The sequence below is a fragment of the Panthera pardus genome, unplaced genomic scaffold (genome assembly GCF_024362965.1).
Source record: "Panthera pardus isolate Hobbes unplaced genomic scaffold, ASM2436296v1 HiC_scaffold_12, whole genome shotgun sequence".
NCBI classification, from domain to species: domain Eukaryota; kingdom Metazoa; phylum Chordata; class Mammalia; order Carnivora; family Felidae; genus Panthera; species Panthera pardus.
The window spans coordinates 46,897,078-46,920,601 of NW_026526677.1; the positions used below are offsets into that span (position 1 = coordinate 46,897,078).

At 52.0% G+C, this 23,524-nt stretch overlaps 1 protein-coding gene across 1 annotated transcript in view; it reads left to right on the forward strand.

Annotated features, from left to right (window-relative positions):
• DKK3 (dickkopf WNT signaling pathway inhibitor 3) overlaps positions 1-19,748 on the forward strand; it is a 46,173-nt gene extending 26,425 nt beyond the window's left edge. The window contains exons 4-7 of the mRNA XM_019456330.2: positions 14,756-14,848; positions 16,011-16,155; positions 17,091-17,247; positions 18,175-19,748. Of these exons, the coding sequence (XP_019311875.1) occupies positions 14,756-14,848; positions 16,011-16,155; positions 17,091-17,247; positions 18,175-18,394 (615 nt within the window). The 3' untranslated portion in view covers positions 18,395-19,748. The remainder of the gene's footprint in view (positions 1-14,755; positions 14,849-16,010; positions 16,156-17,090; positions 17,248-18,174) is intronic.
• Positions 19,749-23,524: the final 3,776 nt, after the last annotated feature.

Sequence of the window (23,524 nt, forward strand, 5' to 3'; positions counted from 1 at the left end):
GATGGACGAGAAGAGAAGGTGCTCTGGTCTCCACCACCCGCGGTTCTCTCCAGTGTATGTGCTTAGGGACCGAGTCTGAGAACACCAGCCTCTGAGAAACCGGATCTCGTATAGGCACCATTTCCCACGGCTAAGAGTAAGAAGGAACGGGACACATCTATTCCTTCCCAAGGCAAAGGAAAATCATTACGAAGGGATTGGGTTAGGCTGAGTCAGCTCACTGACTCATAAAAAGAGTAAACAAGATACCAACCGAGTAAATACTGTGAGACTCTATCCATCCCCAACGATGGAGGCAGGGTGGTGAGCGTAACCAAGATATGACTAAGCAGAAAGAACACTCTCAGAACCCAGTTAGCTTTTGGTAATTACTGAAAAACCTAGCAGATGTTTGCCCCCTACCCCTGAAACCTGCCCTATTCCTACTCTTCATTTCCTGCATTATTATCCTTCCCCCCACTGTGTGAATGAATGATCACACAACCAGTCACATGGACAATACCCGGGTTAGTGAGCGCCAGTAGATGACCTGGATGTGACTGAGCGTTAGCCTATTAATTGCTTTGTTTGAAGCAAGGTGATTTCATCAGAAGCTGTATAAGATGTCTGAGGGTGAGGACACAAAATCCCAGCTACCCTACAAGGCCCTGACTGGCTCCTGCCCGCCATGGTCACATGGGAGCATCATCCTGATCTGCTCCCGAGGCACTGCTGTGGCCTCTAGTCACAGCAGTGTGAAGGCCCAGGACACCACTGCCAAGGGAACGGCACTGCTGTCCTCCAAGGCTGAGTGCTATTTGTCTGGGGCAGATGCCAGCACCAAGGGGAGCTCTGGTTCTGGCTGCATGTGTCACAACGAGTGGCCAAGGCTCGGCAGGACTAGAGGCGAAGGGATGCGGGATGTGGATGAAGACGTGAGCCAGACAGCTACGTCTGTTCACAACTGGAAAAGGAGGAAGAGGAGGGCGGTGGAGATTTGCCTGAAGCAGCAGAATTTGAAGATGAGAGGCCGGGAGGGGTCAGGCAGCATCGACCCTTCAGAGTGACGCCAAAAACCTGCCTTCCCGTAGACATTCCTGTCACGGCTTCCTGGAGCCGTCTCCTAGGAAACCTGCCTGCGGCAACCCCCAACCCTCTCCCCCCAAGGAGGACTGCTCACAATGCTGCTTCTCCTTCCAGACCCCTGACCCGTAGCCAAGGAGCCTGGAGGGCCTGCCATCGCTCCCCAGACGTTGCTTGTGACACCTGCCGTTCATTGCCCAGAACATTTATTTCAAAAGACAGAAAGCACAGGGGCGCCTGGGTGGCTCAGTTGGTTAAGCATCCGACTCTTCATTTTGGCTCAAGTCACAGTTTGTGAGGTTGAGCCCCGTGTTGGGCTCTGCACATTGACCGTGTGGAGCCTGCTTGGGATTCTCACTCTCCCTCCCTCTCTGCCCTCCCCTGCCCATGCTCTCTCTTTCAAAATAAATGAATTAATTAAAAAAAAACAAAAACAAAAACCAGAAGGCACAAAGATCCTCCATGGATCTCTCTTCCAGCACCGTGGGGTCATGACTAGGATTGAGGGGTGGCTTCTTCCTCAGAGACCAATCAGGACCACAGGAGGCACCCCCAGCCGCCAACCCCAGAGACTGAACATCAACAGGGATTGGTATTTTCTGAAAATCACTTGAATTCATAGAAATGCTAGCTTTGGTGGACTTTGAAACAGTGAGTGGAGCCATCCAGCCAAGGAAAACGGCATCAAACCTGCTTGGCCTGGAGGGAAGCCAAGGGCCAAAGAGGCTGTGCTGTGGTCACGGCCAGAGAGGGCCAAAGTGGAGATCAAAGATTCCTGACATCAGCCACCAGGCTCTGAGGCGAGTAAGCAGAGGGATGTGGAATTGGCTGCCTCGCTCTAAATGGCTGCCTGAGGTTGCCGCAGGGGAGCGGGCCCAGCATAAGCACCGGCAGCTTTGGGAAGCACTGCTCTAGTTGTCTGCACCCCCCCCCCCCCCCCCCCCCCGCCCAGTGCTGTATAACAATATTTGTTATGCTCACAACGAGGGGTCAGGGATTTGGAAAAGGTGTGGCGGGGTGGGTCATCTCTGCTTCACACTCTGGGAGCTCAGATTTGAAGCCAGGGGTGACTCAGTGGCTAAGGCTGGAATCATCTCGGGGCTCTTCGCATTCAGCTGCCAGCTGCCAGCTGGGACGCTAGCTGGTGCTGCCGGCCTCTCCATGAAGCCTGAGCTTCCTCCCTACATGGAGGCTTGGCCCAGAGGCCATCTGAAGAGGGGGAGAGCTGAGCAGAAGCTGCTTGGCCTCGTAGGACCCAGCCTTGAAGCTCACGCAGTGTCACCCCCTCCACCTTCAGTTCAAGTGAATCCCTAGAGCCTCTGTGCTCTCTCGGGGTGAAGACGGGATGATTTGGTAGTGGGTATGCTGCTCTTCCAGTTTCTCCTACTTCTCATTTCTGGAAACAATCCCTGGGCTCAAAGATTCTATAAGTGCTCTGGGTGAGAAGATGCCGGTGACTCACGTAAAGGTCTCAGGGGGTTTTGGGGACTGAGGCATTTCCCAGCTTGGGTTGCCTAGTGACACCAATGACCGAGCAGCCAGGGGTCATGTTGGCCAACCCAACAGAGAGAAAAGCTCCCCCTGCAACCTGAATCTAGGCTTTTGCACTGGGAGTCTAGACAAGTCTTACAAACTTCCATTGGTTCTTTGAGCCTAAATGCCTTCCTCTCTTCACCCAACTTCTACTGGGGTGGATAGAGGGCTAGGAGGGTACCAAGGAGACAAATGCTAGCTTCCCGGTGGGGAGAGTCAGGGAGGGCTTCATTGAGGAGGGCACACTTGTGCTGCTTCTTAAAGATGAATCAGTGAGGACATTCTAGAAGTTGGAACTAAGATTGGATCTTAGGGGGGTGGTGAGGAAATCCGACAGGAAAGCAGATTGGGAACTGTTACAGGCTCTGTATGCCATGCAGAGTTTAGACTGCAGGTTATGGTTGGCAGGGAAGGTAGAAAGACAGTGAGTTGCAAGGTAGAGTGTCCTTAGGGTGAAGGTCTTGTGGGGACTCACAACCTTGGTGAATTTACTAGAATCCAGGACCCTTGAGCCCTGTACATCCAGAGACTGGGCATTCTTGGCCCTCTTGCCAACTATATCTCGAGCCTCACTGGTGCGTAAACCAAAAAGCAAGGTTGTTAATTTGCGAAAGTGAGGAGCGCCTCTTTGCAGTGGCAGAAACGTTGAGACCCCATCCAGGACACCCCCTATCTGGTGCCGAGGTCCTGGGGAGCCAGGTTGGCTGTCTGAGGGTTGCTGGATAAGAATTCAAGCCATGGGAAGACAGTATTACGGAGGGCAGTTCACAGGTTCCAGGCGCTGCCTGCTGCAGCCAGAGTGAGAGACCCCACCGCCTGAACCCCGGGCGCCCCCTCCCAGGTCACTGGGGGACACACCTGTGTTTTTACTCACTGCCCCCTTGTCACATCATTTTATTATGCTAGTGTCACAGATGCAGTCTGGCCGTTCCCAGGCCTGGAGGGCAGCTTGTCTCCTTCTGTTAGGTGTTGATTGAGTTAGTTGCTCGTCTGCTTGTCTGCTTTCTCGAGGGCTCTGCTGGGGCTTTCTGAATCGCTGTGATTGGGATGTGCGTAATCAGGTTTGTGTTTTAGGAAGATAATTCGGGCTGCAGCAGGAGCCTGGAGGAGAGGCTGGCAGCCAGCCTCTTCGCTACAAGAATGGTGCCGGGAATGAGGTGTGACCTCAGTAGGTGGGTAGGGCCCTCTGTGAGGGCCATCAAGCCCTCCCTTGTCGGCGAGGCGGCGTCACTTTTGTGTTTGAGTCTGAGAGGGAGCCCCTCTCTCCCAATTTCCAGGCCCTAGAAGGAGCGGGGCAGGGATAGAGACCTCTCGGGGCAGGAGCTGGAAGGAATGAAGCCTGCTTTGTCTCTCTCTGGCACTCAGCGTCTCCTCCTGGGATCTAGTCCGGATTCAGTTCCTGGGAACCTGGCAAGAACCTGGCTCTCTGCCCGTTACTGGAAGCATTTCTCCTAGAGTCCCCTGTGGGACTTCGGCCTGAACGGGGCACTGGGGCTGCAGCCACCACAGGCCTGTGGGTCCTCAACAGAAATAGCAGGACAGGGAGGGGGTACTGCCGATGGGGCCCAGCCTAGCCCCACCTCCGCTTCCCTGAGAGGAGGGCGCAGTGGCGCCCCCTGTGATTGGAAAGCACAAGGGGAGGTGGGCTGTATCCCCCAGTGGATGGGAGAGACAGAGCAGCTAGGAAAGTTGAGGTTCAGTTGCACGATTTGTGCCTTTCCTGGTACCAGGGATTGTGCCCCCCTCTTCTGTTGGGGATCTTCTTACCCAGGAAGGAAATGCTCACGGGTGGAGGGCAAGGCTGGCTGGGAAAGGCAAGGCCCCGCAGGCTTCTGGATCCTGGCTCCCATTTCTTGTCTGACCTAGCTAGGAGCCAGCAGGTCTACGTTCACATTCCAACCTTGCTGCTCACAAGCTGTGCGGCTTTGGGCAAGTGTCTTGAGCTTTCTGTGCCTTTGTTTCCTTATCTATAAAACAGAAATAATAAAAGTACCTCTCTCAGTGGATTGTTGTGGAAATTACATGAGTCAGCATCTAGGGTGTAGGACAACTCTGGTGTACAGGAAACATGAGAAGTCCAGAAGCTGTGCCTGCACACACAGCCTCTGATGGACGGCCCAGACTCCCGGTGGTCCTCTGCTCCCAGCTGACGGCCCAGCGTCAAGAGGGGGCTCCCCGATGTCCTTGCTGGCTCATCCTCATGGGTATCTTTGAGGCCACCCTTTTCTGTGGCCACTGGTCCCTCCTTTTCATCCTCCTTCTGCCCAAGGCCAATCTCACTGTCTCTCCTCCAAGAAACACTCCTGCTGAGCTGATAGATTTGGCAGATGAAACACAAGATGTCTAACACGAAAGTAACTTTTAGTCTAAGTCTGTCCCATGCAATATTCGGGGCCTACTGTATGAAACTATTCTCCACGTATCCGAAATACAGATTTCACAGATTCATCCTGTATTTTAATTTGCTAAATCTGGCGGTCCTACCACTGTGAGGCCCCAAAACTGAGGGGTCTCATGCGGGTCCAAGCAAGGAGACAGTGGTGGGGGTTGGCAGGACTGGGTCCTTTCCTCATACTGGGGGACCTGGGAGGTGCTGCAGTCTTGGCTGCTGCGACGTTGTTGGTGCTTTGGGACCCGGAGTTCCTGGCAGGCTCCTGATGACTTGAGCAGGAGGCACCTCCTGCGTGTAGAGCGCCGACTGTGTCCTAGATGTGTCTGGCAAAGGTCAGACCCAGGCGAGGCCCAGGGGTCCCACCCCACTGTCTGCGGGGGTGGGGACGGTGCAGACCCCAGGAATGGTGTGGGGTGTGGAGAGGGCTCCCCGCACGGTTTCTAACGTTGGTGGGGCAACAGTGCTCAGTTGGTTAGGGAGAGCTTGGGCACAGGAAGGAATTTCCTTTGGAATTAAATACGGGCGTGACTTTGACAGGGGAAACCTCACTCAGGCCTAAAGAATGTGCTGGGAAGTTCTGAGTGTGAGGCTGGCCGTCTCCCTTGACTGGCAGCATGACAGGGCCCCCGGGTGGAGGAAAGGCTTTTGTCTGGAATACCCCGTCTCCAGCCCTGAAGACCACCGGTGGGTGTGAAGGCTCCCTGGGCGGCTGGAGCAGCGAGGAGGCTGCCAGAGGGCCCAGGGTCAGGCGGCTGCATGTGCTGGGGGCAGGGGCAGGAGGAGAACGAGAATTGCAGGACTGTTTCAGGAACCATCCATGGCACTAAAGGGTCGGGAGCAGGTGTTCTCCACAGGTGGTGTGCCCGCCCAGCTGCGGGGTGCAGGCTCCTGTTTCATGGGCTGTGTGACTTGAGGAAGGAAGAATTGGGGGAATGGCACCAGGAGACCCACGCTTCTGCACACGTTGGAACTTCAGGAAAAGAATGGCTGGCGTCGGCTCCTGGCTCCTGCCTGGGTTTTTCCACAGGGTGATCTCTGCTTCGTGGGTCAGGCCAGAACTCTTGGTGAGGTTTGGGGCCCCCTACCTGTCCTGAGCTGGCTGAAAGTTTCCAGGGAAGGGTCCAGGAGAGGCTGGGGGCGCCCTGCTGTGTTCGAGACACATGTGTGGTTTACAGGTTCCTGTGACTGGCCTGGTTTTGAGGTCAAATAAAGACCCACGGGGCAGGAAAGCCTGATTTGGCCGTCTCGTAGAGCTTGAAGGGAAGCTTCTTGCTGATTTCTCACGGCACCTCTCCTGATCTTGCACCAGGGCCCAGCCTTGGGGACCCTGCTGTCCTGCAGAGGCAGCGTCAGGGCCCCCTGCCTGCCTGCTCCCAGGGTCTGACCTATCTCCGTAGAGCACTGGGTTGGGCTACAGAGTGAAACAGGAGGTGGTCTTATGGTGATGGATGACGAGCCCTGGCTTGACCTGGTATTCTGGGCCTTTGCAGTTAGGAGAGGCATTCCATTAATGGGACAAAATGCACTGGCTCAAACTGAAGCTTAGAAGGTTGTTCAAGCCTTTTCATGGCCACCTTTAAGCTCCCGCTGTGAGTTAAGCATTGCAGATGGAGGTGCGCCCCAGGGGGTTACGTCCTGGGGCCTCGGCACTGTTCTAAGCAGGTGCACCTGTCATCTCTTAAAAAAATTTTTTTTTAAACACATTTATTTTTGAGAGGCAGAGCGTGAGTGGGAGAGGGGCAGAGAGAGGGAGACACAGAATCCAAAGCAGGCTCCAGGCTCTGAGCTGTCAGCACAGAGCCTGATGCAGGGCTCGAACTCATGAACCGTGAGATCATGACCTGAGCTGAAGTCAGACACTCAACCAACTGAGCCACCCAGGAGCCCCACCTGTCATCTCTTTTAATCTGCATGACAACCTCACGAGGTTCACAATTTACAGATAAGCGAACCAAGGCACAGAGAGGCTCAGTAATTTGCCCAAGATCACCCAGCTTGTAAGTGAACCCATATTCAAGCCCAGGCATGGGCGCCAAACCTGTCTGCCCCTCATGCCACCCCAGGTACACTTGGCGCCGGGTGACCATGAGGGCATGGGGAAACGAGTAAGCCAGCAGCGTGGCGAGTGCAGGGACGGGGCTGGAGAGGGGAGTGTGGGAGCGTGCACTCCACACAGGGACGGCTCTCCTGTATGCCCCTGACCTTCTGGTGTTGGCAGCCCCCAGTCCTGGGCGGATCAGGACGACTGTTCCCCATGGTCTGCTCTGCTCCACGGGAGCATCTCTGTTCAGGAGGGCCAGAGCTCAGACGATAGCCCCACATGCAGGTGGGTCATCAGTTTATCGCACAGACCATACCATCTGTCATCCTGGGAGCATTCAGGGCCTAGAACCCCATGCTCAGGGCCAGGAAAAGACCACTCACCCAAACCTCAAGTAACAAGTTGGGCCTGGGGTGCCAGAGCCTAGAACTTTCTGGTTGATGGGGGGTGGGGCTCAGCCAGGAAACCATGCTCTGGTCCCTGAGGTTCGACAGCCTTCAGAATATGCCAGTGCCTCCCCACTGGCCTCCTCTCTGTCACCTTCCCCCAGGGAAATGCTGACACTCAGGACAGAGGCTGAATACGGTGGAATCTCCAAGATGGAGAAGATGTGGCCGTAGCTTGCTGGGGGCAGGGACTTGTGTTGGATTCCTAAGGGAACAAAGCACCTCAGCCTGGGTGACTCAGATGTATTCTCTTCCAGTTCTGGAGGCTGGGAGTCCCAGGTCGAGGTGTTGAGCCCGTTCCTTCTGAGAGCTGTGAGGGAAGGACAGGTCTAGGCCTCTCTCCTTGCTTGTGGATGGCCGTCTGCTGTCTCATATCAGCTTTCCTCCATGTGTCTCTGTGTCCAAACTTCCCTTTTATAAGGACACCACGTCCACCCTAATAACCTCATCTCAGTAACTCATGTGTAATAATCTTATTTCTAAATAGGATCCCCGAGGTACTGGGGTTAGGACTTCAGCGTATGAACTACAGGGCATACAATTCAACCCACGCTGGGCATTTGGAGGCAGCAGGTGCGGTGGGAAGAGTGAACCTTGGCTTGTGTGGGAAGATCTGACAAACTTGGGTTTACATTATCTTGGGTTTTCAAACGCTATCAGCGACTTTGGGCTCTGAGCCTCAGTTTCCTTACCTGCAGAATGGAGGTCGAGAAAGAGTTCATCTGTTCATCTGCTCGTTCTTCCTGTATCCTTTTCATGAATGGCAGCCAAGCCCATGCTGGGGGGTACGTCATGGGCGCTGACCTCACAGGGTGCTGCGAGGACCAGGGAACCCACTAAGGCTCAAGTGAGTGCTGGCACAGAGTAGGTGCTCTCCGAGCATCCACCGCCGTCCTCTCCTCTCCAGCCGTGGTGCACAAAGCTCTGGAGACGAGCAAGTTTCTGTCGGTGGAGGACCCCTGGGCCTCCATTCCGTGTGTCCTCACTCCTTCCCAGGCAAGGAGTTAGGCCTTGGGCTGGAGCAGACACCATGGATGGCCCTGGTCACGAGAACGAGACAGTCTGGGGCTCCCAAGGAGAGTGAGCAGTGCCCCTGGCCAGGGTGGGAAAGCCCAGCGCGGTAGCACAAGGGCCACAGAGAAGCCACATGCCGCTCGCCTTGCACGTGTACTGAGGAAAGCCTGACGGGGCTCCTGTGCTCTTTTCTCCCCACTGCTCTGGGCTTCTGCCTCCTCAGAGCCACTCTCCTCTGATAAACGCTGAACGCAAAATCAAAGACGCAGAACAGCACCTTTGCCATTTTCCACTATTTCATGATCGTGTCGACGCACCGGGGCTGTTTCCAGGCCCGGCATCCTGCCAGATCTCTGGTGTGCTCCCCGCCTGCCCCACCTCCCGCAGCATCTGAACTGAGCCCTGCGGGGCCTCTGGCCAGAGCTTTCTAAATATAGCTCCGTCCTTCTCCAGACTGCACAGACCAGATCCTCGGAATGGCTTCTGTCCTGACGGCCAGCCTGTAGGCTGTTTGTCAGTTGGGAGGGAGGAGCGGCACAGACGGGGAGTGGCCAGGCCTGGAGAGGAGCCCCAAAGCCAGGACACCAGCGACCCGAGACCCAGATGCCCAGGGGCCATGGCCTTCGCCCTGAGTTCCTGTCTTCTGTCACTGGGGAGGTGTGTCCCTGGCAGGCTGTGCTGAGCTGTGATTGAGGGACAGGACACTGGTGAGGCTGAAGAAAGAGAAAAATGGTGATCTTCCTAGGAGGTGGAAAGAGCCTGCCTGGAGGGTTGAACTCCTGACTTCACCTCTGAGCTGGGTGACTGGGCGGATCCACCACCTTAAACCTCAGCTTCTTGGTCTGTGAAATGGGGGTAATAAGACCCTGTTGAGGGGCTTAAAGAGAGTTTGTGCCAAGTGGCAGGCACCGGTGGGCCTGTTGTGCCAGGGCTGTTACGGCTCTGAAGGACACTCTGTGACATCTCATCCCAGCTGCTCTGTGGCACTCAGGTGACCCCGACAGTCTACACTGCTGTGTGTCTTTAGTTTTGCCTTGGTGTAGCATGAGTTCCCTCTTCTGGTCCTAATGGTCCAAGAGGTACCCCAAGCCCAGAACCTCCACGGCCCTTTAGATAGGGAAGCAGCCAAGCCTTCAGAACTCACCTAGGTGCCATCCTGCACCTAGCTGGGTGCCGAGGCCCCCTTAAGACATCGGCCCACATGTGGACAGGGAAGAGGAGCTGGAACTACTAAAGAGAATAAAATCCTTCGGATGCCTGAGTGGCTCAGTTGGTTAAAGCATCAGACTCATGATTCCAGCTCAGGTCACGATCTCACGGTTTGTGGGTTCGAGCCCGCTTCAGGCTCTGCGCTGGCAGTGTGGAGCCTGCTTGGGATTCTCTCCCTCTCTCTCTGCCCCTCCCCTGCTTGCCCGCTCTATCTCAAAAAAAATAATTTTTTTTTTTTTAAAGAAAGAATAGGGGCGCCTGGGTGGCTCAGTTGGTTAAGCCTCCGACTTCGGCTCAGGTCATGATCTTACGGCCCATGGGTTTGAGCTCCACGTCGGGCTCTGTGCTGACAGCTCAGAGCCTGGAGCCTGTTTCAGATTCTGTGTCTCCCTCTCTCTCTGCCCCTCCCCTGCTCACACTCTGACTCTCTCTCTCTCTCTCTAAAATAAATAATACAAAAGAAAAAAATTTTTAAAGTAATAAATCCTGGATTTCTCAGCTCCAGACTTGGCTCTACTTAGGAGGCACCAACCCATGTCCACCACACTCCCCACCTCCCATCTACTCAGTTTTGTTTAAGGTGGGAGGACCTGACCTGTTCCCAGGATAGTTGGGTCCTTGCCTCCTGCAGTTAAGAGTCTTTAGTGGAGACACTTAAACTAACAACTGTTAGGATCAGGCATAAGGCAGGGTAAAGATAGGAGTCAGAGGCTAAAAAATTGTGCAGTCAACGGCTTTATTTGGGAACTAAGGTCTCGGGCGAGGTTCCATGACTCAGGGAGAGAGAGAGAGAGGAGTCAGGGAAGTCGCTCCCAGGTGTGGCGGGGTGGGGTTTTTAAGCTGCAGTGGTTCCGGGTTTAGGTCCGGGTGGGCCTTTTTCGCGTCAGGTTGTGCTGTCGCTCGGTGATTGGTTGACCTCCAATTCGTTCTGGCAGCTACTACGGGCTTTTCGTTGGGTTGCTCTGGCAAGATGGCCGTCCCCTCTACTGTGGTTCCAAGGACATCCTAACAACAACCTTCTATGGAAAGCCTGATCTTCATACAAGGAGAAGCCACTCTGCTCCAGGAACTTTACTCCTATTGGGTGTACAGGTCACTGCCCATGGATCTGACACTCTCTGGATCGAGATAAGTCAGGACTAGATAGCGAAATCCTCAAGTGTTTCCAGGGATAGAAACAGAGAGTTGCTGGTAGAGACAGCAGCCCCTGTTTAGACTTTCCTTCCGACAAGCTGGTCCCCTGGCAGGGGGGTTAGCTCTCCACGGGGATAAGGCATCAGATGGGCATGGGCTGTCCAGCTTTGTGTTGCTATGGCCACCATTCACAGAGCACTAACTCAACACAGCAGCCCTGTGAAGTGGGTCCTGTTATCACCCTCATTTTCAAAAGAGGTTGAATTAATATCCCAAGGTCACACAGGTACTCAGTGAAAAAACCAGGATTCAAAGTTTGTGCTTTTTTGGCCTTTATGATTTCTTCACACCTTGGAGTTCCAGGGTTTCCAGGATGATCACAGTTCTTAAAGAATAGTCGCCAGGGCTGCTGAGAGGACATACCCACAACCAACAAGCTGCCGGATTATTAGAACAAAAGCACCCGGCTTTCTCCAGGGGAAGTCATGCTGAACTAACTTACCAGAGCTCTCTGGTAGTTAGCAAAAACATGTCAGCAAAGGAAACCTGTAGGTTTAGTGTATTGAGGCTTTTCAGAAGTGTTTGGCAATGTTCCGTGCCAAAAATATTTTCATATCTGGAAGAAAATGAGTTGCTTTGCTGTGGCTTTGCAGAGAATGCTTTGTCATTAGGGTAAGGAAGATATTCCAAAGGATACATGTGCACCCCTCCTGATGGAGATTGGTAAATAGCAGTGCCTCCCAGGGATTGGTGCTAGTAAGGTTGTAGCTCATATATACATATTTATTTTTTTTTTAATATGAAATTTATTGTCAAATTGGTTTGCATACAACACCCAGTGCTCATCCCAACAGGTGCCCTCCTCAATGCCCATCACCCACTTCCCCTCCCTCCCACCCCCTATCAACCCTCAGTTTATTCCCAGTTTTTAAGAGTCTCTTATGGTTTGCCTGTACATATTTTTTAAATTAAAGATCTGGAAGAGGAAGCATATATAGAGGAAAATTCCAAGTCTGCAGGATTCTTGGGAAACGGGAAGCCAGATTAATGGAATGTGTATGTTTTTTGCTTTGGTTCCCAAATCCTTGCTAATGATCGGCATTTTGTTGGCCTGATTGCCACAGTAACAGTCAAGGGGTTTCATCCATTCCACGCTTAACTATCGCGTGCCCTCTATATGCCAGGCGCCGTGCTGGACACAGGCATGGATCGCACATAGTTATTCTGCTTCACAAAAGTGGAATTCTGCAGGTCCTCCATTTGCTCTTTTTATTTCTTGAGCCATTGTAAACAGTGCTACCGCATTCTTTGTAATGTCCGCCCTCTGGCATTTCCCTAAGAAGTGACCGCATATACGATCATTTAATTGGTTCCCTCTCATTGGGCTTTCACATTATTCCTGGATTACAATAAAATAACAGTATAGCCTTAAACATTCCTGTATTCCAGGACGCCTGGATAGTTCAGTCAAGTAAGCATCTGATTCTTGATCTCAGGTCTTGATCTCATGGTCATGAGTTCAAGCCCCGCATTGGGCTCTGCCCTGAGAATGAAGCCTACTTAAAAAAATAAAATCCATGGGGCACCTGGGAGGATCAGTCGGTTGAGCCTCTGACTTCACCTCAGGTCATGATCTCATGTTTGTGACTTCATGCCCCTCATCAAGCTCACTGCTGTAAGCACAGAGCCTGCTTCAGATCCTCTGTCCCCCTCCCTCTCTGCCCCTCCTCTGCTTGCACTCTCCCTCTCTCTCAAAAACAAATAAACCCTTTAAAAAAAAATCCCTGTGCTCTGATATTTGTCCATATGGAGAAGTGTTTCTGAGGATAATCATCTGGAAGAGAAATTATGAGGTCGGGAGATACACATTTAAATTTTTTTATAGAAACTGATGAATTGCCTGCAGAAAACATCGAGCTCAGTTTTAATTACCCCCAAAGCATCTGGCAACGCCGATTTTCTCAAATCCCTACCAACATGGGATATTATAATGTTTCCTATCGCTGCTGTAACAACCATAAATTTGGTGGTTTTACAACAATATAAATTGATCATCTTATGGTTCTGGAGATCAGGAGTCCCACTCAAGACTCACTGGGCTGAAATCTTAAGAGTATCAGCAGGACTGAGATCCTTCTGGAGGCTCTAGGAGAGATAGATCTTTAGCCCATGGCCCTCTTCCATCTTCAAAACCAGTGAAGTCTGGAGTCTTTCTCACGTGGCATCACTCTGACACTGACCCTTCTTCTGCCCCCCCACCTCTCCATTTTCAAAGCCCCTTATGACATTGAGCACACCTGGATAACCAGGAGTCTCTCCTTACCATCAGGTCAGCTGACTAGCAACCTGAATTCCACCTGTGTCCTTAATTTCCCCCTGCCTTGTAATGTGAGCATTGATCTCACATCAATGCTCCGGGTTCCAAGGAGTCGGACATTTGGGGAAGGGGTATTTCTCTGCCTACCACAGATATCATCAACCTTTTTAATTGGGTCCATTCTAAGTGAAAACATGCTATCCTGCTCTTTTAAGTCACATTTTTTCAAGTGTGAGGTTGAACATCTTTTTCTGTGCGAAGAGGCAGAAGGGTTTTTGTTTTCGTAAGTTGTCTGTGTCTTTTGTCTCCTTTTCTGTTAGTTTTTTGGGGGGTGGGGGGTTGTTTTCAATGCAGTTAGAAGTTCTTGAGAGTAAGGACTTTTTCATATTCATGTTTACATCCCAGTGCCTCAAGACATGGCCAGATTCAGAGAAACTACCCCCCGCCTGTTGGCTCTCCTTTCTTCTCTCCCACCCCATTCTCTTACTTCTCTGCTTTGGAAGCAGTGCCTGGACCTGGATGCTTCTGGCTGATCCGAACGTGTCTAGGAGCGGGTGGTGGTCTTATGGCTTACTTACGGCGCCGTGGACTTCTCAGGCCGTGACAGGCTCTGGGGTTCAGACAGATTGGGGGCACAGCCCGTGACCCAACCCTGCGCTGAGGCAGCCCTCTGCCCCTTTCTGAGCCTGTTTTCTCACCTGTAAAAACCACGATGGTAGCATGCTGGCATTTTAGGGTTGCTGGTATGGAACAGGACAAATATTGACCCCTCCTTTTGAGAGCAAGGACCCCTCTCGCAGAGCTGCCCCACTTGCCGTGGGGAGGCCAGGAGGAAGCCCTACTAGGAGGACCCGGCAGGGTGCCAGCCCCAGAGGCGCTCCATGCCCCCTGATCCACCTCGTGGCTCCGCCCAACAGACAGCAGGTAGAGGTAGCTTTCCCCTGCCTCTGACCTAGAAACAGAGGTGCAGAGAGGCCACGGGACCCCAGACGGCGTGGCTAGTTTGGTGTAAGGGGACTCTTCCCGACCAGCCCGCTCCCACGGCCTTCCTCTCTCCCCCCGCTTCTCCAGCCAGCTGGGCTGCAGGGCCCATGCCAGCCGCCCTCCTCCTTCCTTTGGAAGCTAGCAGCTGCCCTTGCCTGGCAGCCCCAGACCCGGGACTCTGAGGAGGGGGGCCACGGGAACCCTCTGCGGCCCTTTCCTTCATGGTCAGCAGCCTGGGCTCCAGCCCCTCCTGTGCAGCCGCCTGGGGCTGGAACTCATTAGCTCTTTTATTAAATCCATCTGCTCTGCTTGGAGATGGCCCCGAGTCTCTGTGCTCCCCGCCCTGGGTATGTGAGGCGGGGGCTGCACACATTTGCCATTGTGTGAACTGGGTCGGTGTCCTAGAGGGCAGAGGCCCAAGGCGCCCTGTGTGGGCGAGGGCCCCGCCCGGCCTGGAGGGTGTGGATACTGAGGAGCAGGAGTTCACATGGCCGTGGAGTGAGGGGGAGTCTGGAGAACCCTGAGCCTGGGGGGGGGGGGAGGGGCGTGCTGGGATAAAATGGGACACTGCGGGTTTGCTGCTCTGCCTTCCGCTGATGAAGCCACCCCTTCCCCCTCCGCAGGAGTGCATCATTGATGAGGACTGCGGGCCCGCCAGGTATTGCCAGTTTGCTAGCTTCGAGTACACCTGCCAGCCTTGCCGGGACCAGCAGACGGTGAGTGTGCCCAGAGGCGTCTGCAGCTGCAGCACCGGGGCTTGGGGGCTGAGCTGGGTCCCAGAGAAGGAGACCTGGGGAGAAGCCTTCCTGGAAGCCTTCTGTGGGGCTTTTAACCATGTCCATGCTTGGAAGAGCCTCTCCATGCGGCCCAATGGGGCTGACTCCTGGAGTGACGAGGAGGCCATCAGCAGACCTGCCACCACCCTCACTCGCCGCATGATCTCATGGGTGACAGAGGAGGGAGGGAAGGTGGGGACCGGGTACCTGTCTTTCCCCCGGGGTAGACCCATCCCCGTAGATGCTGCCAGTGACACTATTGCAGCCCCCACCCTCCACCCTCCACCCTCCACCCTCCACCCTCCAGATCTCTCTCCCCATCTGCCCAGAGAGGGCGGAGGGAGGGCCGGAAGAAGCCAGAGGACTTCCCTGATAGAGATTCCACAGAGAAGCACGAAGCCAGGGAAGCGGGGACTCCCTCCACCCAACAGATGTTTTGGACAAAGCCATATGGGCTCATTGACTTTTCTTGTCCTTTTTCATTACTGAGGCAGTAATAACACAGCATGATAACAAGTTTGGAAAATAGAGGGCTTCTTCCTCCCCTGTCTGGTGCCAGCTGTGGTCAGGCAGCTGCAGGTGTCCCTCCAGCCTGCCACCTCCAAGTGTGACTGTGGGGCCCCAGTGTGCTCTGTGCTTGTCAGTCCCGCGTGCAGCTCCAGACTGTGGCACCCCCACGCCCTCCCCATCCAGATGGCCTTCCGGGCTTGGGCCTGGACTTAGTCAGCTGTCAAATCAGGCTGCTGCCTGCAGCTGTGGGCCATAAGCCACATTCCTTCCTGACCTAGGCGCCTAATAAAAAGGAGGCAAGGCACAAGTCTGTGGGGGACACACTACGTCCTTTGCAAAATCTCAAGCTACATAGGAAATACTCCAGATACGTGACTCACCCCAGGTGCCATCTTTCCAGTGTTCTGACTCCTCCCATCTCACCAGCCCGGCTCCCATCTCTGCTCCCTTAACTTCCACTAAAAGCCCCCCAAGCCTCAGACCTCAGTTGCCTCCTCTGTATAATGGGAGCATGTGGTTAACCCACGTGTGGCATTTTCAGGGCTGGGGACAGTGACAGTACGTGAGCCAGCATGCTGTTGTTTGCCCGCAGCTCTGCACCCGGGACAGTGAGTGCTGTGGAGACCAGCTGTGCGTCTGGGGTCACTGCACCAAGGCAGCCACCAGAGGCGGCAACGGGACCATCTGTGACAACCAGAGGGACTGCCAGCCTGGGCTGTGCTGTGCCTTCCAGAGAGGTGGGTGGGCTCTCCACTGGGTACGGGGCAAGCCCTGTCTCAAGCTCCACCATCCTGGTCTTCCTAGGGCCCCATCTGTGCCAGAAACACCTTTGCAGGGTCCCACCTCCTTGGCAGGCTCCCAAACACTCAGGGTGCATCCCAGCCCCACAGCCTGGCCTGAGGCAGGCCCCCACCTAGAGCAGACCACCAGGTCTTCTGTCTGTGTCTCCTGTTGACACCTAGAAAAGTTAAATCCCTTCAGGATGCGTGAGCCCAGGGCAGGAGGAACAAGCCCTCTCCACTCTCCACCTCATTTCCCAGGCCCTGAAGGTAGCACCTGGCCGTGTCCTATCCTCTGAGGATGTCCCCCTTCTAGTCCTGTCTTCCATTTTCACTGGCCCTTGTGGGCAAGGTCACTCAGGCTCTTCCCTCCTGCAGTGTTTCTGAAAATCTCTCCTTCAGCTGCCTCCCCAGTCAGCCTCTGCAGCCCCCAGCCCGCCTGGTACCTGCTGTCCCAGCCATTTTCCTCCAGGTCGGTGCTCCGTGTGGCTTCTCTGGCAGCTGTGGTTGCTCTGTTCTGTCTCATCAGACTCCTCTGTCTCCCTTCCAAGGCTTCCCCAGGCCATGCCCAACCCCCCGCCTCTGTTGCTGCTGTGTCCCAGCCTTGAGGGCCTTTCTTACACTCTTTATTTCTCCAGACCTTCGACCTCAAAACCGAGCACAAGCCCCCCCTCTCCAGGCAGTCCTCCCTAACTGCTCCAGCCTTCCAGACTCATTCCCTCCACAGCCCATTCTGCCAATTTGTTTCTTCTCATTTCACCTCTTTAATTTTAACCTCCACTTTGAGGTTGAGGGGCTGGAAAGTTGGGGCTCCACCCCATTTCTCTGCTTCCTTCTGTGGTACCTGCCTGCTTGATGCTGGGCACACAGGGGTGACTTTCCCCTGGCCCCAGGTCTCTTGTTTCCTGTGTGCACACCCCTGCCCGTGGAGGGTGAGCTGTGCCATGACCCCGCCAGCCGGCTTCTGGACCTCATCACCTGGGAGTTAGAGCCTGATGGAGCTCTGGACCGATGTCCGTGTGCCAGTGGCCTTCTCTGCCAACCCCACAGGTGAGGCCCCACCTGCCCTCCCTGTTAGAGGTTGAGAGCAGATGAGATGCCACCCAGTAGGATCTCAGGAGCAGAGGGGTGATGTGGATTTAGTTCAGGGTAGGTTTAATTTGAGGTGTCCTTGGGTCATCTGGATGGAGCATCTGATAGCAGTCAGATCTATCATTCTGGGGCTCGGGAGAAGGTGTGGCCAGGGGTACAGATGCGGAGCTCATCTGCATGGTGGTTGAAGCCTCATCATGAATAGGTGACCAAGGGAGACAGTGTAGAGGCAGAAGAGCTCCCGCCTAGGACCATCACTGTGAAGGACAAGCTGAGAAGTTGCTGGCAGAGATGACTGAGAAGGCACAGAGGTAGAAGGGAAACTAGAGAGTGGGCCACCAAATTGGAGGGCACCACTGATGGTGTCATAAGCTGCCGAGAAACCGTGAAGGAGAGGTGTGTGTGGCCTCTGTGCAGTCACTCTCAACCTTCCCTCCAGCAGAACCCAGGGTGGCCGGGCAGACAGACAGAACTCCCTGGCCCTGTCTCGTGATGTGACAGGCTCCACCCCGCCGTCAGGAATTGTTCCCACCAGGAGGCCCAGTGGGCAGGGGGCTGAGAGGGGTGACACATTGCCATGAACTGTCGGGCCCCCAAGTCCTCAGGGCCTGCCCCAGAGAGTCTCACAGGAATACAGACCTCCATCAGAGGTGTGCAGCCATCCCTCTAAAAGTGGCCTTCCCTCAGCAATGTTTGTTAAAGTAAGATGTGGACAGGAAGGTGAGACTCCACTGAGATCTTAGCGGAGGGGTGAAGGTGAGTTCCAGGCGCGGGGCCTTTGTTTTCCTGCTTGGGTCTCCCCGTGTTGATGAGTCCAACTTAACATACCCTCTGCCTGCGGGGACACATGGCCCTCGGCTGAGTCCCTGTCCGGTCTCTCCCTAGCCACAGCCTGGTGTACGTGTGCAAGCCGGCCTTCGTCGGGAGCCGTGGTGAGGACGGAGAGAGCCTGGTGCCCAGAGGGGCCCCCAACGAGTACGAAGATGGCAGCTTCATTGAGGAGGTGCGCCAGGAGCTGGAGAACCTGGAGAGGAGCCTGTCTGTGGAAATGGCTCTCGGGGAGCCCGGTGCTGCCTCTGAGCTTCTGGAGGGAGAAGAGATTTAGACCCAGGCTTGTTTTGTGGGTAGACATGCAATAGAAATAGCTAATTTATTTCCCCAGCTGTGTCCTCTAGGTGTGGGCTTTACCGGGCTTTTTTCCACGGCCTCTTCCCAGTACATGTTCCCTCTGGCTTGAAACAAATTGAGGTGCTGTGTATTTGCCCAACACCCCCCTGCAGACTGTGCACGGTTCCCGTGCCTAGGGAAGATGGGGGTGTATGGGAGGGTGGAGGGCTGCTAAACTGGTCCAGATCATTGGCTGCTTTGCCTCTGCTGGTTGGCACCTGGCACATTTCATTTTGTTCTACATCCCTTGGAGAATTGTTGGAGGGGAGGCAAGGGGAAAGGATGCAGATTTCCCCATGATGGGTTTTGGGGAAGTGTTGACTCTTACACATGTGGAGAAGAGTGCCCTGCTTTGCAAACGTAAACCTGGTGAAAATGTAACAAGTGGCTTTTCCACGCATTTCTTCCCACAGGCACAGGCAGGCTGTGCCTTCAGCTGCTGTGGGTGACGTGTTCTGTGCACTCTGTGTTCCATGTGTCCCTGTTCTTTCATCAGTGTTACTCAGCTCTTACCTCTGTGCCAGGGGAGCAGTTCTGCATCACTTGCCAGTCCGCTGAGGAGGGTGGTGGTCTCCCCATCTGTCAGGATTTTGGTGTCTCAGAGACATCAAGTTGCTTGCCCAAGTCACACAGCTAGTGAAGATCAGAGCAAGATGCACCCAGGTGTGATTCCAAGCCCAGTGCTCTCCCCACCAGCCTCAGGGCCACAGAAAGCACTCCGTAAAAGGAGGGAGGATGGGTTTTTTTTTGTTTGTTTTTTGTTTTTGAGGCGTCTCTGGAAGTAAGGCCAACCTAGTTCACTGTAAGATTAAACTTCTACTGGTAGAAATAGCATTCTCCTCAGTGTGGGGGTGGCCATCATTCTAGTGGAGACCAGCGATATTGACGCTGTCCCCCTATGGCAGTTAGTTATGTTAGTGACTTTGAAAGTACTACGATTGGTGCATAAGATATATGTTAACTTGTCAGAAACAGTGATTGTAGGGCCAGGATTATAAATGAAATTTGCAAAATCACTTACCAGCAACTGAAGACCATTATCAACCACGTGGAGAAAATCAAACCAAGCAAGGCTCTATGAAATATGGTTTTAACATCCACACTGAGAGCACTGGACTGGATGCTATTCTGCAAATGGTATTTTCAGGTGCCATTGACTGTTTCCATCATGTATTCATCCAGAGTTAAATTTTAAAATTGCACATGATTGTATAAGCATGCTTTGAGTTTTAAATTATGTATAAACATCTATGTTGCATTTAAAAATCAAGCATAAATCACTTAGACGACTCCTTTATAGTTCTTGGATGTCTTCTTTCTTTTTGACTTTGAATAAATAAAATGGGAATGATCTGCATTGTCCAAACACAAACAAAACCAAAAAACTCTTCCACGTAAGTGACTTTAACATTCAAGTGAAGCCCACCGGTTTTAGCATCAAAATATTTTAGAAATGTTCACTGCTTTTGTAAGGCATTAGTCTTAAGAGTGTCAATACTTCACTGTCTTCTGAAAGAGTAAATGGAATGTATATGACTCTTCTTTCCACTCAAATGCGGTTCTGGGCCAGAACATAGATCTTCAGAGACTATAATAATAAAAAGACAATATATTAAGGTCCGCTGGGGGAGGGGGCAGGCACCGGATTAGGCAGTCTACCTCTATCATCTCTAATCTTCATTGAATCCACGAGTATTTTTTCATTTAGCAGATGAAAAAAAAAAAAAAAAGGAAGCTCAAAAATATTAAGTGATAGTGCTAAAAGTCAAATAAAAAACAGTATCTAGTACAGTCGGCCCAGGATATACTGATGATTTTAAGATCAAATATAGAGCTGATCTCTACTCAGTGTCAAAAGTCACCAGGACCACTCTACATCCTTACTACTCAACAGGTACTGAGAGCCTACCTAGAACCAGGTGCTAAGATCTGCTGTGGGGTTGCCAGGTTGAGCCAGATAGGGTCCCTACCCTGGGCGCATCACAGCCTCATGAGAGATACACATTAAACCCAGCACCCACCAAAGCAGTCAACCCAATGTCAGAACGGTTATGGGAGCCCCAGAGAACACTCAGCTGCATGGGAATTGGCTCTCAGAGATCAGAGTTTATCAGGTGATCAGAAGGAACAGGAAAGGGCATTCTGAGCCAGGGCAGAGGGAGAGAGGTGAGAAAAAGGGATGGCACATAGAGGAAACTGCAAGTAATTCACAGCGCCTGGAAGGCAAGGTGAATTTGAACAAGCGTGTGGAAATGAGGCTGAAGGTTATTTTGTTCGGCAAAAATTTTGAGTTCCTACTGCGCCAGGCCCTACCTGCATGAGTACCAGGAGACCATGGTACATAAGATAAAGCTAAGTCCCTCCCTCACAGAATTTATGTGCGGATCCACCCTGCTCCCCTGTCCTCAGAGCCCACTTCCAGTGGGAAACTGCATTTGACAGAACACATTTGGCACCATTACTGGAAAAACAGAACCACTGCGTATTTCTCTCTCAACAAACCGGTACTCCTTAATTACATGGGTTACCTAAGCATTATAAAAGAGGCTGAACACTCAGTGTGCCCTCTGTACTGGGGAAAGAGGCAGGTTGGGAGAAAAGAAAGTGGAAAGGAAGTATGTTCCCCACTTCTCAGGCAAGGCTGTAGGGTCCACTAATCAATCATTCCTGACCTGGTGAATTCTCAGGCTCTGACCGGTCAGAAGACCTGTTTCTCCAGTAAAGATGAGCTGGTGAGGGGATGAAGAGGCGTGCTGTCACGGGGAAGGGGCAGAGCATTTCTCCCCGGTGCTTTTTTGCCCTCCTAGCTTGGCCCCTAATGATCGCTGTGTGCTTTTCTGGATGGTCACACACACTTTCACACACTCTTGATCTTGTCAAATATTCTTGTTTCTAAAAGCTGACTTTTGAAAATTAACACTAGAACTAATCAGGTGGTCACATAGCACCCTTCTTCCCCACAGGAATGGCACTGAAGGAGCACCTTTGATGACATGTACTCCCTAGTCTAGATGGCTATAAGCTTTATTTGGGCCATGAACTCCTTTGCAAACCTGATAAAAAAAAATATTTTACTAGGCCCCTAGAAAACTATACATTCCACACATACTGCTTTTAAAAATGTAAATTGCCTTATAAGGCTTCTGACTGCTAATGACTAAAATATTGCCTTGTTTTTCAAAAACTACACAGACTTTAGATGGAATAGTTTTATTTAGCAAATAAAAAAAAGCTGCTTCAGATTATCTTCTATTCCATATACTCTAGACTACAATTTGTTAAGTCACAAGTGCAAAAGAGCTGGTTAGGGTCTTGATGCTAAACAAAGGGACAGAATTCAGCAGGAGAACTAGAGTAGCCAATTGCAAAGGAAATACTAGCAAATGAACCAGAATAAATGATTTTATTGTATTCCATACATTCACAGGTCACTTCCAGATTTAGCAACAACACTGATTAGCCATGCTCAGATTCTGTGTACTCATTTAGCTTCGACCATGTAGTAAGTTTTAGCTCTCTCCTGGCCTAGAGAAGGACCACACCACCATTCCTAACCGTGTAGCCTGGCAACGATGTTTCTAGCTGTGGCAGAGCCTCACGGCCCCCTCCCCCACCATTTTCTCAGAATCTCTAAGTACTTCCCATCCGTTATGAAACAGATCGCCAAATACTCTAGTGCAGGGCTCCTTTGCTCTTTTTATCTCATCGTAGCTATTACCCCTTACTTACACCTTGGTTTGACAGGTGGACTTTGAACTAGCAAGCTTCTACAGACCAGCCAGACACAGCACAGTCCTGAAACCATAGCTTCTGCTTCTCTGACCAGAATGCACTCCTCACCTTCAGCACCTGCTTCAGATACGTAGGTACTTGGTTCTCCCACGGCATGCCTGGTTGATGCAAACCCATCTCTCCCATGGTAGAAGCTCTTCATAACCCTTGTGCGACCTCTGAGGATCGGGGTCACGATTTATTGCATGTGGTCTGTGTCCACCTCAGGAGATTCAGCAGATGAGTGATCACTAGGCCCCGCTGCCCTGCGCTTGGGCAACTGATCCACACAGTCAGTGTTCTGCCTCTTGGCTCCTGCCTCAAGTGATTCTCTGAATCTGAGGGAGGTGGATCACATTAACCGCCCTCGCATAAATTACTGCGCCCATCACCACAAACTGAGTTTGAACAGTTCGTCGCTCCCTTTACTGAAATGGTCAAAGTGCAACACCGTGCTCTCACTCTATCAGGCACTGAAAAACAGGAAGCTTCAACTTTTTTTCTATAATGAGATCTATTTTCTTCACTCTTGGTATTTGTAGTATGCCTGTAATCAGCAGCAGCAAACACAAAACAAAAAGCAGGCCAGAAGGCACAGAATGAGGAGCAGGTGTGAGAACTTTACCGTTTACTCTTAAAGGAACACACGAAACCAAACCAAACCCAGCCCAAAGCCTGTTTTGTTGACAACTGGCCTCTCCTGCCCCACAGAGTCAGTCCTCAAACGCAGAAACTCGATTTATTAACCCCTAAATTCCAAGTAAGTAGGCCTGTATCAGAACCAAAGAGTTGTCATGTCACACCAGAAAATCCAAGTAATTGGAAAGACAATTCACTGCACATGCTTCCAAGAAGCAGAGGAGACTATGAGAACGCCAACCCTCTAACGCAGACTCAGAACAGCACTTAGATGAAATTTAGCAGAATGCACACAGTTTACATGGAATAAAAATTAGCCAGAAAAATACCTTAGAAAAGATTTTTCCCCCTGTGGATTCCAAGAAACTTCAAAGATATTATGGAATTCTCAATCATTATATTCAAACTACAAAGCCAACATCTGCTAATACTATTTTCTAATTATATCTTTCTTAAAAGGAAATAAGGTAAAAATCTGATTTTGAAATATTGACAGGATCCTCCAAAGTATTAACATCTTTTCATCTGAGAACTTTACTGTAAACGTATCTTACAGAAAGAATTATTCAATACTCATTACAAAATATTAAAGAAAATAAATCTATTCTTAACCCAGACTCTTCATCCACAAAAGTTTAATGACTAAAATAACACAACA